At 39.1% G+C, this 13,522-nt stretch overlaps 1 protein-coding gene across 3 annotated transcripts; it reads right to left on the reverse strand.

Moving 5' to 3' along the window:
- Positions 1-554: 554 nt before the first annotated feature.
- LOC139685665 (uncharacterized) lies at positions 555-10,722 on the reverse strand. 3 transcript variants are annotated; one of them, XM_071582629.1, is made up of 5 exons: positions 5,815-6,650; positions 5,409-5,736; positions 2,157-3,602; positions 1,951-2,057; positions 556-1,071 (listed from the first exon to the last, which is right to left on the reverse strand). In XM_071582629.1, the coding sequence occupies exons 2-5, from the start codon at positions 5,431-5,433 to the stop codon at positions 925-927; spliced, it is 1,725 nt and encodes a 574-aa protein (XP_071438730.1). In that variant the 5' UTR covers positions 5,434-5,736; positions 5,815-6,650; the 3' UTR covers positions 556-924. The 3 variants fall into 3 exon arrangements, with proteins under 3 accessions (XP_071438732.1, XP_071438730.1, XP_071438731.1); XM_071582631.1 differs by lacking the exon at positions 5,815-6,650 and having other exon boundaries at positions 555-1,071; positions 5,409-5,572; XM_071582630.1 differs by lacking the exons at positions 5,409-5,736; positions 5,815-6,650 and adding an exon at positions 10,356-10,722.
- Positions 10,723-13,522: the final 2,800 nt, after the last annotated feature.

The raw sequence follows: 13,522 nt of genomic DNA on the forward strand, positions 1-13,522 counted from the left end.
AGCAAAGTGAAACATCGCATATTTTCTGTATACTATTGATTTTGAGTGGGACGTGGTAGTCAAGAGGGGAGAGCGCTGTGCTACTGACCGGAGGGTCTGGGTTTGATTTCCAAGGAAGCCTCTGGTCACCCTCAGTTTCACCCAAGCTGTGTGATTTTTTGGGTTCCAGATATTCCTTAGAAATAACAGGCGGCACAGGGAAAGGAACTGGCTCCCCTAATCTCATGTATGACTTTCACACGCTGTTGGGATTCATATTGGGTTAACTTTTCCCTCGCCTATCAAACCAACCTTCATGGTAGAACCATGATTTTTACTGGCTTCTATTACATTTCTTTCATATATTTATAAATTGTTTAAAATATTAATCACGTATCATTTTTAGTAGACGAGGGGAAAAGTAATAACTCATTACGCGTCAACAGTTACCTACATACAGAGAGGAACGGTCTTATATTGTACTCAGAAAAAACTGATGCATTAATTTATACCTAATTGAAGAAAAATCTCCCTTGTTAAGATATAGTATCACAGAGAATAACTAAAAAATATGTTTTTTTTCGGTTAAATCTGGATACGAAATTAATAACATTTATTTGGAATTTAAATATGTACATTGAATGCAATTATTTTGGGAATCTAGTATTATTAAAATGCAATTAGTTTAAAATTCTGTTATGATTCGGCAAGTACGTAATTTTAATTTTTTGATTTTGTATCTCTTCTGAAAAATAATCTCTTGGAACCAGCACGCAGAGTACTACGCACTTTAGAGCTGAAAAAATGAATGAGTCACACGTACTAATTGTGAGCTCCTTCGCTGACCCAAACAACCCTTCCAACTCTCATGGCAAAAATTTACCGATCGCCAAGTTTGAATGAAATCCTAAGTAATTCCAATTGCTTTTAGATATTTCCCATAAACTATTTTTGCAAAACTGGTGAATAATTGCGAAGCTCATCGATACAATTTAAGAGTTGTCGTCCTTTTTCAGCCATCATAGCGCTTGCCGGGTTGGATCCGCAATTCAGTAGAGTGGTCACAGCCTCACGAAAAATGTTTAATCTTTTCTGTAAGGAAAGAAACAAAATGTTGGGTGAAAAAAAATCCCGAAGAATGTGGACGGCAGAGAAAGAGCTGCAAGTGATTACATGTTAACCATTTACCCATTCATCCTCAAATTAGTTTCCTTGACCACGACTGCGTTCATATTCAGTGGTTGAATTAATATTTAATCTGCAACTAATAATCATTTAAAGCTATTGCAGAAAACTACAAGTATAACGTGGACATTATGACTGAGCATGAAGTTAAACTAGAATTAAACTTAAAGAGAATCGTTCTGCATTTGCCCATTATGTGACCTGGGAAAGGGAAAATTCAAAGTTCCAAAATTCATTGATGGAATTAGAGGAAGTAAACTGATTTGAGTCCACAGACAAAGAAATGAAATGATGAAATAGGCCAACTTTAAAAAAATTGAAAATCGCAAACCTAGGATTTCTACTGTTTTTAGTGGATCATTTTCCTATACTGTAAATAATAAGTTTTGTGGGTAAAGAATGTTATCGGACATTTCTTGATGAAAATTTAATATCAGATTAAAGTGAGAAGACTTGGCATGCTTCACCCAAATATATATTTTTGTTGAAAGCGGATTTGAAATTTTCACGGCTTCTTCCATTACTCTTGCAGCATAAATGATGAAAAATATATTTTACCTAAAATTTCATCAATTAGGTTGTCCTTTAAAACCCTTTTAGCTAAACAGAACTCGGAATAAACAGCACTTTGTCCTTTAATTGTTAATTAATTAAAATTTTGGAGTATAATGCCTTCTTTTATTGTGCTAAACCAAAATTATTGTTCTAAAGCCACGAATAATGGTGTCTGCTATGTATACTTGGGTCATGGTGGTTCATAAATAATATATTTTCTGGCTGTCATACCTCTGATATGTTCTGTGAATACAGAGCCTTCCCCTTCTTGTCCAAAAGTCGAGTAATGTACTTTGAATTTAACTCATATAGAAGGATACCCCGCATTTCCGTCATTCCTGCAATGAAACATATTTTATTAGCTATCTTCAATGTCGACAGGTTTCCACTCCACTTCATGGAAGGGATACGATCTATTATATAAGGCTCATACTTACCGGGACACATTTTTTCCACGACATCTAAAAGCTCATGGCAAGTCAATTCCAGTAACTTGGCCTCTGGAGATTCTTTTGACTGTGGGTATTCTTCAAAGACTGGCATTCTTTGTTTAAGTGCCTTCATGAGACCTAAGCGGGCTTCGGTCATATAATGATGGTTTCTGTGAAGCACGATGCCGGAATAAAGTCTTATAAAGTGCTGAGTGGCACCCAAGTTTTCTGGCTCTAGAGAAGACAACTTTTGCCCGATGGGTTCTAATATTTCCATAGCCTGATCGAATGAAATAGTATATCCGCACCCCTCCTTTCTACTTGCCTCTGGAACTGGCTTCCCGAAGCAAATCCACTCATACGAGCTGAGTTTTTCGATCTCCTTGCAGTTCTCTTCAGTTCTAACCGGTACGCAGTAGCCCTGCTGGCATGCGCGGCATTTTATTGCACCGATGAATGTGCCTAGTTCCGTTGGATCCTCACACCTCTTGCAAGTGCAAAAGAAGTACTTACTCAGGCTTAAGTGCTTCCTCCTGTCAATAGTTCCCCACAAAGGATCTGTGTATGAAATTGACAACTTTGACCCCTTAGTTACTACGGTTGTTGTGCGCACTTCGATGCCCCCTAAATGAGAGAATCTCTTGGTACAATTGGCGACACAACTGTGCTCAAGCATGGAGGCATAATCATATACCGCCAAAAAATATGGTCCACTTGTTTCAGAAGTACTTCGGGGAATCTCGTGAGCGTTCACCAATAATATCCCAAATATCTTTCTCAGATCGTCCGCGTCGGTTTCTTTCAGGCAAAAGAACGAGATCGTAAATCTAACCACTTTCTCTTCGTCATTATCTTCACCACTCATATGCCTTTGACTTCTGGCCTCCCTATGTGATTCTAAGTTGATGAATCTATTCCAATGGTTCACCTTGTGATCCCTCAAGAATAGGCATCTCAAAAGGGACACGGAATGATACAGCGGGTGGCAATAGGAATACTCGCGGATCGCCACCTTCCAGGCGTCACTATGATCACCCTTTCTTTCATTGTCTATTCTTCGAAGGTTGGTGTAGTAGCACTCTGCTTCGTGTCCTGGAGATGAACTACATTCCGCACAGCACATGGGCCAGCCACACTTATGGCAAGTCGGGGACCCTGGGCCCACTGGAGCAAAGCACCCGAGACAGACGGGCGGCGTCCATTGTTTCGGTGCCACGACCAAAGGCTCCTCCGCGATGATTAATGATCCAGGGTTCAAGTCCCTCGTGGACACAAGATGCCTCCCTAGTACCTCAGATGTTTGGATAAGAAAAGGCTTGCAGTTTGCCCTGTGACCAGCCTTCCAGTCCAGTTTCTGGTGCTCCTTGGAACAGTAGTGTAAGATTCTACAACCACTGCAGCGAAAGGTGGATTCTGCCCCACAAGTTGCGCAGGGTTGAAGTATAGACGTGCCTGAAAAATTAAAACCAGGTAAGTAAACCATGCAATACGATTTACATCACCTAGGCTAGAAATCAAAGTAATGAATTGCAAACTGACGTATTATTTTAGATGCAGCTTTTAATTGCAAGATAAAATACTTTATTATGTTAGGTCACTGTCCCGGATTAAAAATCTTTATTTGCACTGAAGAAGGAATTTTTAGTACAGTTCACATCTCAGGCAGTACTAATTGAATCTACGATACGTATCTCGATAAGTCTTTTTCTTGTTGGTCATTGTTCCCAATAAACGATGCTCGTATCACTCATTTTTCAATAGAAAAGGTGGTGAAGCACTGCCCAGCGCAAAATGACCTTGATATCGATGCTTCCGAACAAATCCAATTATGCTATCACTGCTGCTACTCAAAGTACCAATATCCGATGCTAAACATTCCCTTTCAATGAATGGAATCGTGTCAACAAAATGTGGAGTTATAGATGCATAAATGAATTTTGTGCAGATTTATACAGTAAATGTATTGGTAGACGATGAGATTGTTCCCTTGGGGAATTAATTTTCTATCGATTAAAATCAAATTTTCAGAAAATATTAGTCTACTTTAAAAATTTAAATATATACGAAAAACATTGCACAAAGTCTTGCACATTCCCTAACACTTATGTATGAGATTTTACTATAGATTAAAAAAGAGAGACGTTTCAGGCGTGATTAGGTGGAATACCATGATTAATTAAAAAATTGGCAATTTTCCAAAAAATAAAATTTGATGTTTTGATGAAAACTTCTCACCTGACGATGATTGAAACCGGTCACATTAAATTTTATTTTTTAGAAAATCGCCAATTTTTTTATTAATTACTATAGATTGGGCTGTTTTGCAGTGAACAATTCCATTCTTATCGAATCATTGCATTGAGTTTAATGCCTTACGCCTCGCTAAAATATTGAGGAAAGGTCTGGACTTTTTTTCCTAAGATTGACTACCCTTCTATGCTATATGTAACTTTAAGGTTTGAAAGATGCGCAAAAGTGTATCAGGTTGCATATCATTTTAGATACATATCCAGTTAAGCCCCATCAGACCCATTATAAAAATTGATTTCATTGTAATTACACGCAAAAGGATAGCGCAACAACTCCTCCATATTAAAAACGTCCTCTTGACGAAAGGGATCACCCCCGATATAAGGCCAATCTAAAAATACAATTGCATATCCAATTAATCGATTTTGGAATGCGTTGCAACCGTGGGCTGGAAACTAACTAAATCTAAAGTGGAAATAAACAAGTCCCTCGTAATTACCGACCCATTTCTTTTACCTTACTCTCCTGAAAAGCACTAGAGCATATTGTTAACAATGTCATGGTATTCCTCAGCACTCACGTCCTTATATAAGGCAAACAACACGGAAGCAGAAAGGAGAGGCCACGTGAAACGTAGTTCAGGGTTTCAATACACGATATTCTACTAGCAGGGGAAAGGAGTAAACAAGTAGATGCGATTTTCTTGGATTATTAAAAAGCTTTATTAAAGCCCACTGGCAGCATTGATACACAAGTGGTAAGGTTACAGGGTAAACGATAATGTAATAAACTGGACTCTGGACTTCCTTAAAAACCGCAAACCAAAGTTTGGAATAGATGTTATTGAAATTGAGATGAATAGATTATTATTGGGAACCTACCGGCTTAGGTAGGTCTTGAATGGACACAGCCTATTCAATGGTACGACTATACATTCACATGCCTCTGCTAACAAAACAAGCTGACATCCGACACTACAATTAGCCACTCTTCAATTCTCGTACTTACTTCCTCCCTTCATTCCGTCCAACATCCCTTTCCCATTCCTACCCCTTCCTCGCTTGCTTAACACTCCATCACACTCTTCTACATTCCATTGGCAATCACAATGCTCTGCATTCAGCTTTCCTGCCTCCTTTGGATTTCTCCCAACAGTCCTCTCTCCTCCCCTACCATACCTAGCACTTCATCTTTTGTTTTCCTTTCTGTCCTCCTAACCTTTTCTATCATTCTCACATCTCACACCGTACTCTACAGGGAAATAGCGGAAGACACATATGGTCAAGCACTAAAAGATGACTTCAACGACATTCATAAATGGTGTACAGAATGGAATCTGAAATTAAATATTTAAAAATTTATAGCTATGCACTTGCTAAATGAAAAAAAACACGAGCAGACTTTACCAACTTACATCCAGTGGTGTTCGGATGGTTGATGAAGACCACGTCAAATACTTTGATATCTCCGGCACATTGGTTATTACTTGTAGAAAATACATATGCACTATTTGCGCAGGGGCCCTAAAGAGCTCACATTCATCAAAGGTGCATTTCGATATTGTAGCGATGAGAAATTGAAAGAGAAGTTTTATTTTTCTTTTAATAGACCCCATGTAGAGTATGCGGCGAGCATGTGGCATACTTCTAAAAAAAGGCTGATAACAGCATTGAACAGGTACAGAATTGGGCCGCGATATTCGTAAAAAATTGTGCGAACCAAAACCAAGCGTCACACATAACCACAAGATCTGGGGTGGGAACCTTTAGGTATGCGAAGACTTAAGACTAGATCAAACATATTGTAAGATACCAATCGTATGGTTTTGCATCCGAAATAAAAGTTATAATTCAACTCTCAATTATATCGGCTGGGCAGACAATTGTCACAAAATAAGGAGAGATAGACTGCCAAATAGATTTAAGCATTCTTTTTTCCCACGTATTATTCGCAAATACAGCACAAGGAGGAAACTTTGAGACAGAAATGGGTATGACCTGGCGAAAATAAGTTACGTATGCATTCGGAGGATGGAAAGTGTGACTGAAATGTTAAAAACTCTGGGCTGGGAACCTTTATAAAGTAGAAGAAAGATTAGCAGGCTTTGTGGAATGTTCCGCATTCTGAAGGAAGAGAAAGCTTGGGTAGAACTAAGGAAAGAGGCAGAAAATCCAAATTTTATAGGGAGGAATGATCACAAATTCAAGGTAAAATACCGGGCACAAAGAACAAATAAAAAATCTTAATAAAACAATTGTTGATTGGAACAGCTAACCTGCAAAATTATTCGAGCCCATTCCTAGCAGGGTAAATACTTTTAAGAAAAATGTAAGCAATTTATGTAATAATTTGATTGATTTGATGTGTAAAATTGTATGTAACAGCTTTGTTTTGATTTTTTTATTTTGTTTGAGAAACTGACAATAATGAGATGGGAATTTTCTTTTTTTGTGTTAGAGGTTGGTGCTTGGAAGTTTCCTTTAGGTATATTTTTTTCCTGACTGATTTTATTTATTATCTTTTGTGATATTGATTGGATTTGAGATGCCAAATTATTTTTCCAAGACAAGTTTGATTGTAATACTTGAGACTTGTGTGCCACCTGACATTGTCTATCTGCACATGTGAGTTTTAATAATAATAACAATATTAGATTTCGTGGTAGGTTTATACTCAAGAAAGATGAATAGGCATATTACTAACTAAAAAAATTTACAAGAATACCCTGTCAACTCACTTCATGGCTGGCATCTTAACCCCTCCGTCACGGGCCCTTGCGCCGGGTGTCGGGGTGTCCTGTAGATAAATGTGTGATATCTGTGATATGTGAGTGTGTGTCTGTGAATCGTCCGTTCTGTAGGAGTACAATGATAAATGGTAATTAGTGACTGCGTTGCATTTGAGCCCGACATTTTTAATGTTTTTCCTTAATCTTCTTCTTTGTACCGTCAGCGGAGAAGTTAACAATTGCATAACATTCGTAATGTGTTTTACGAATGTTGCATGAATGGTATCGGACTCCCTTCCAGGAGTCGTTTCGTTGAATCGCGGGGTGCCATGTGTGCGTGGAAGTAGTGGAGTAGAAGTAGAATGGCTGGTCCGACCTAACACCCCCTACTAAGCGCCCTTGCGACAGCTTGCGGGGTTGTGTGTAGAAGTAGATAAGGATAACTTATGTCGGATCTGTTTAGATACACACTTATCAGTTTTGACCGACTACATGAGGCCGACTGTTGAGCAGCTGGGGGTAAAAATTTAGAGTAATGGAATTTCATTTAGTCCGCGCCCGGGGAAACTAGAAATTTCATTAAAAATGCCGTTTACAAGTTAAATGATTTTATCACTTTTTCGCTCAATTATGCAATCATGAGTAAAAACGTCACAAAATTGAAGGGAAAACTTTCTTGTGTAATGGGAAGAAAATTCTCTTGAATATCAAATGAAGGTTACGGTTCTTGTAAATATAACGACAGAAAATTTAATATTAAGACTACATTTTACAAAATTTAAAATAAAAAAGATTAAAACTACAAATTAGTATTTCTTTAGAACAGTATTATCAAGATCGGTACAGCGTGCTGTAGAGGGACGTGAACGCGTAGCTGTATTACGACAGCAGGAAGAAATTTTTTAATTCTTAAAATAAATGCATACGTATGTGGACCTAAGGGAAAATTTGGAAAGCTGTTACTTTAAGTCATTGAAGAAAACAGAAGATTATATCAGTTAAAATAAAACTCTGACGCATGGCTAAAAATGTTGACGTTTAACACCTTTTGAGATGGTTAAAATGACAGTTCACCTGGGTTGGAAATATTAAAAAGCGAGCTGACAAGATTCCGGGATGTTTATAAGTAAGGTATCGCCGAAAAACGAATAAGAGAAATAGAAACAGCGCGACTGGTTAATTGAGAGCCAGAATATGCTGTAAGCTAATATAAATTAGTAGCATAGGTGTGAAAATAGTAAAGCATCATAAATCGCATACGATATATTGAAATGAAAAAAATTTCGACTAATTTTTATTAAATTGACGTTTGTATACAATGAAATAAAAATAATTTGTGAAGCTGTTTTCGCTTTTTGAGAAACTTAAAATACCAGAGTCGGGGAATAATATTATGGTTCCAAACTGCAATATATTTAGCAGTCGGATAAATGTTTGGCCCCAAATTGCAAAGTTAAGTCAATGGGGGAGTTACAGTTGCATAGCGCAACTCGGGTACGGTCGTGTCGCCCGAAATGAAAAGAGAACCCGAAATCAAAGGCTTCACGACTAATGGAAACAAAGTAAAAGAAATATTTTTAGTGGTGTTTTAAAGAGAATACACGGATTTCATAAGATAAATGTAAAATTATTTTATGCTAATTCATTTTATTTCCGGATTACTCATTTAAAAGATTTTTTTAGACGGCCCACTTGAAAAATGTTGAAAGGCGAATTAAAAAGGGAGCATGGGAAGTCAAGATTTATTTGAAAAATACATAAAATATGTCCCATCGAAACTTCATCGCGTGAGGCTCCCCGGTTGAGTGTGTCATGTGGTCTTCCATCCTTCATATGACAACAAAACGCCAATACCGTAATCCATATTTTAGGCACGAAATCATTTGAAAGCACTCTCGAATTATGAGACATTAGAAAATCTTATTTACTCTATGCCCGTGCTGTTACCATATGCAAAGATTTACATTGATAGTTAGTGTCCCGTGCAGTTTTTTCGTCAGTGCATTTGCACTCTCTTAGAAATTAACGTAAAATCCGCGAGAAATATGTTATCGGATAGGTAAAAATCTTTAACTTTTAAGGGTAATGCTAGAATTTAGCTGGAAAAGTTTAAATTTCCTTATCCATTCTTAGGGTAGCCATTCAGTCGTGGAAATTGGGTAAAATTCGGGCCTTTAAAATTATTATTAGAATTCATGTGGAGAACTTGTTCTTAATTGACGTCATGAAGAAATATTGGCATCGGCCCCAAACCTTTATTCTTCGTTTCTATTGTTGATTTTTCACAATTTCTGTATTACGTAAACTAAAATATTCATGTTATTGCAAAATAGACGCGTCCTAGATGGGGGAGTGTCGAAGGCACAATGTGGGGAAGTCGAGTTACCCTCGCCACACCCCGGTGAAATAATGAGTTCTGGAACGCTGGAGATATACATTGCCACTATTCGGCGATGATGCTAATCGTGACAATAGTCTCGGGACTTCGGACCCTCACTCGTACATCTGCATCTACTTAATGCACGTAGGGACATTACTGAAGACAGTGTTTCTAATATTATTTTGCTTAGCCCAAAATTTACGCACGATTAGTGCATTTTCGTCTGAAACACATCCTCACATCAACACACTATTATTATTACTTTACTATTATTATTAAATCGCTCAATATTATTTTTTTCTGATTCTTCGCCAAAATGTGTTTGAATCTGTCGCCATCCTAATTTATTATACACGTACTACACTTTGTGGGGAAGATTAGAGTGAATATACCAGGGTGGGAACCGGTGCATAACAGAATTCTAGGATCGAAAACGAAAACTGTGCATGAATTGGGCTACATGAGTGAAAGAAATAAGCTCGCGCGCATTAGATCGTTGATGTTTCCAGCGGCTTAGGACTCCAGCGGTCACTGACGGGAACATGGATCGAAATCACTTAAACGAGGCGATGGAATGAACTTTGATGTGTCCCCGTTTCACAACCAGCACTTTGAAATGGGTTATTTTCACATAAAGCATTATCTCTTCTCGTTAAACCCGCGGTCGTAAAAACGATAAAAATGTGTCGGAACCCCTAATAATGGGCATAGCCGTTCGCGCTTCGCGGAGTAAAATTTTCGGGGCACGGCTGAGCAGTCCTTGGGCGACGCGAAGAGCGGGCAGAAAAATAAAACAGCTGACGGCTGGAATTCATGGCTCCGTCGCGATCGGATGAAAAATACGCACGAGCCAACATGGCGATGAGGAGGAGCCTCGTTCCTGCCGGCAGATGGAGAAACAGCCTCAGCACCCGCTGTCAGCACCTCCCCCAAGGGTCGTTTAAGGTCCACGGGTCGTTTAAAGGTCCAGGGGTCGGTCGGGACACGGGGTCGATCGGTCGAGACCGGGGGTCGGCGGCCCCCCACTCGGCTCCGAAAGCGGCGGTCCGAAAAATTCGCCTTCCTCCTCAGCAGCAACTCTCACTCCTCGTGCTGTGGTGGGGCGCAATTGGCTCCCGGGCGCTCCGTCCGGGCTCGCCGAGGGCAACTTCGAGCGAGCGGGAAGACAAGGGAAAGGGCATTCTCTTGTCTAGCGCACGGGAAGTTCTGCTAGTCCCTGAATTACTATTTATAGCATTCAACAGAAATAGCTTCCCTCACTCTCTGCCCTGGTGGGACTGATAAAACAAAAGACCTACCCCTTTGTCGAGTGCTTCCAAAGGTGTGCGTCTAGTGGTTGGGGGGGGGCGCTAGGCAGAAGACTAGCGGGAGGGGTGGGGGAATAGGAGGAGAGAGTGTTGGGAATCTGGCGGGGAGCGAATGTGCTTGGAAGGAGGGCGGTCGCGAGGGAGAGAAACGGACGGGTGCAGTCCCCGAATCATCTTAGCCTCATTGTTATGGTTACTCGGGCACTGCTGATGATGATCTTTGGCTAGCTTTGCAGGTCACTTGGGTCCAGATTTGTTTAAGTATTGCTTTCTGCGACCGTCAAAGAAACTAATATAAAATCCATTTTATGTTCTAGTATTATCATCTATGGACTTCAGAGCCAATCAAAATCCCCGGCCTCTTGCCTAGGATAAGATTTTCGGACTCTAATGTTTTAGATTTTCTAGTTATTCGGAAAGATCAGTCTGATTACGTTCGGTACCCTTTAAGGCTGAAATGATGAGAACTTTTCATAAAAAAGCAAGTTTGCATTGCGTAAGTTACGCAAACACAGTTTACGAATAGCTAAACCTAAAATGTATTGTTTTTAGCTATAAGGATTTGTGAAGTTACGCTCCCACCATTAAAGTTCCCTTACATACCCAAAGGAACCCGTTGTTATCTAATGCATGGAGCGCGAACATTTTGGCGATTGTCAAGGTTTGTGAAATAACAGTATACTCTCGTCTCACATGCCAAACCATCGAATGAGATAGAGACATCGATTATTTTTATGCTAAAAAGGGGCATAGGATATTTTTGTGATAAAAAGGTTTAAAAAATTTAATTAGAAACTATTTCTTTGAAGTTAAACAATGTATTTTAGTTTATAACAAAGGTAATTCAAGTAAGAATATGAATATCTTTGAATATCTCTAATGGTCATTTATTATATTTGCAGATAAAATCCATGGAGCGTTGGTCATCATTCCGTTTAAGTACGTATCATTTCCTTACATTCATCTGTAGTATTTCTTCAGCTCTCGCATTTTAAATACCAGTTGAAGGTTGCATCCTGGAGGGCACGTGGACATATTTTGTAACCCAATTGAACTTGTGAAATAAGTTGAACGGAGAATGCAGCCTTCTTAGAATTAGCTCTTTTGTCCATGTTTCTACCGTTTGCACTCCGTCTGGGTCTTCAACGTGAGGTCTAGAGGTGGAGGTTCCGTACGAGCAACTTAAACGTTTGTCGTTTGAAATTAATTCGAAGATTGAGTTAACCGTAGTATTCCGTTCTCTCTCCGTTCCCTCTGGAAATATATAGTATGGAGCGCTTCTGGGGCTAAAAATTAACCTGTAGCGCTAGAAGTCATGGTACTCGTGAGTTCCATAGCTTTTTCTCGTGTCACAAATCGATTGAAGGATCAAAAATTGTTTTGCCAATTCCATTTTGAATTCCGGCGATAGTCTCCGGAATCGCTTACAAATAGTTCGGGAATCGCTTGCGAATATTTCTTCTAAGGTTCCCCATGTTTTTCAGCAGGTATTCCCGATGCTATTACTTGATCATTTAAAATCGGCGAAAAGTGCAAATGTTTTGAAGGGTTTAACTACTATTATATCTGTTTGTTTCTCTAATTTCTTTCATGAAGTGTGCCCAACAGTGTATTCGATTTGAAAATTGCTTAGGTATTTCCGGTATTATTACATGTTTATGCCGTCAGTGAATAGGTTGAACATTATTTTATTAATTATTTATCTGTGCTAATTTCTATTTGTTTTTAAAAATTTCTTTTGATAAGTTTTTCCATCAGGTAATTGGATCGAATTAAGTTAAAAAATAAATTGAGGCGAGAAACTTATAGGACGAAAGATACATGGTGGATAAGACATTGCGAAGATATGTGGAATTTAAAGAGGTAGTGAAAATGTGCGCGGAGTACAGGAAAGGAATAACAATATCAGGCAATAAGAAAGGAAATAGCGTGAGCACTATCAAAGGTACGGCGGGAAAAATATAAATCGATCCAGGAAAAAATCCAGAGCGATGGATTGGATACAAAGAGAATCAAAATGGTGAAGATATTAGCCCAACAATTATTGAATAGTTAGAGAATACGACGTAGATGGAAATAGCTCTAGCTTAGGCATACTTTATTGCGAGTTAGAAAGGGCATTTAAGGTATTGAAATGAGGCCGTTAGGGTAGATAACACTTCGATGGAACTTAAGGGTTTATGATAGGAGGAAGGAAGAATTTCAATCCTCTAATTCATCGCAATTACGTGGGGGGAAATTGGCCAGACGACTACGTCAAATCAGAATTGGGAGGCAGCCGCATATGACGAATACGAGTAACAAGAAGTTTGACTTCGCACGTAGTTGATGAGGTGCTTAGGATCATCAATAAAAAGGTGAAAAAAATGGCAAATGATTACTTAGGGGATTAGCATTTTGGATTAAGTAAGGGGGAGTACGCTTGATGTAATAGCAGTCATGCGACTACTAGCAGAACGGAACGTAAAAGCCAGGGTTGTATTTATTTGTTCCGTAGATTTAGAGGAAGCGTTCGTTAAACTGGGTAGACTTAATTAATGTATTACACGAAATAGGAGTAAATAAGGAATAGGCAACTTAATCGCAGCCTACTCGTGCCTTAAATTGCTCTGGTGGGGGTGGCGGATGGAGGATCGGGACGGGCACTTTCAGGAAGGTGAACCGAGGCAGTAATCACGCGTGATTTCGAGGTATGCGCGGGGGAAAT

This window comes from Hetaerina americana, unplaced genomic scaffold, assembly GCF_022747635.1.
Source record: "Hetaerina americana unplaced genomic scaffold, ioHetAmer1.1.p SCAF_12, whole genome shotgun sequence".
Taxonomy (NCBI): domain Eukaryota; kingdom Metazoa; phylum Arthropoda; class Insecta; order Odonata; family Calopterygidae; genus Hetaerina; species Hetaerina americana.

Coding starts and splice junctions, on each gene's coding strand:
- LOC139685665 (XM_071582631.1), bottom strand. CDS start 5,433: ATGTTGGACGGAATGAAGGGAGGAA. Junction 3,603..5,408: donor GGACGGAATGAAGGGAGGAA/GTAAGTACGAGA, acceptor TTAATTTTTCAG/GCACGTCTATACTTCAACCC. Junction 1,072..1,950: donor ATTCACAGAACATATCAGAG/GTATGACAGCCA, acceptor CTTTCCTTACAG/AAAAGATTAAACATTTTTCG.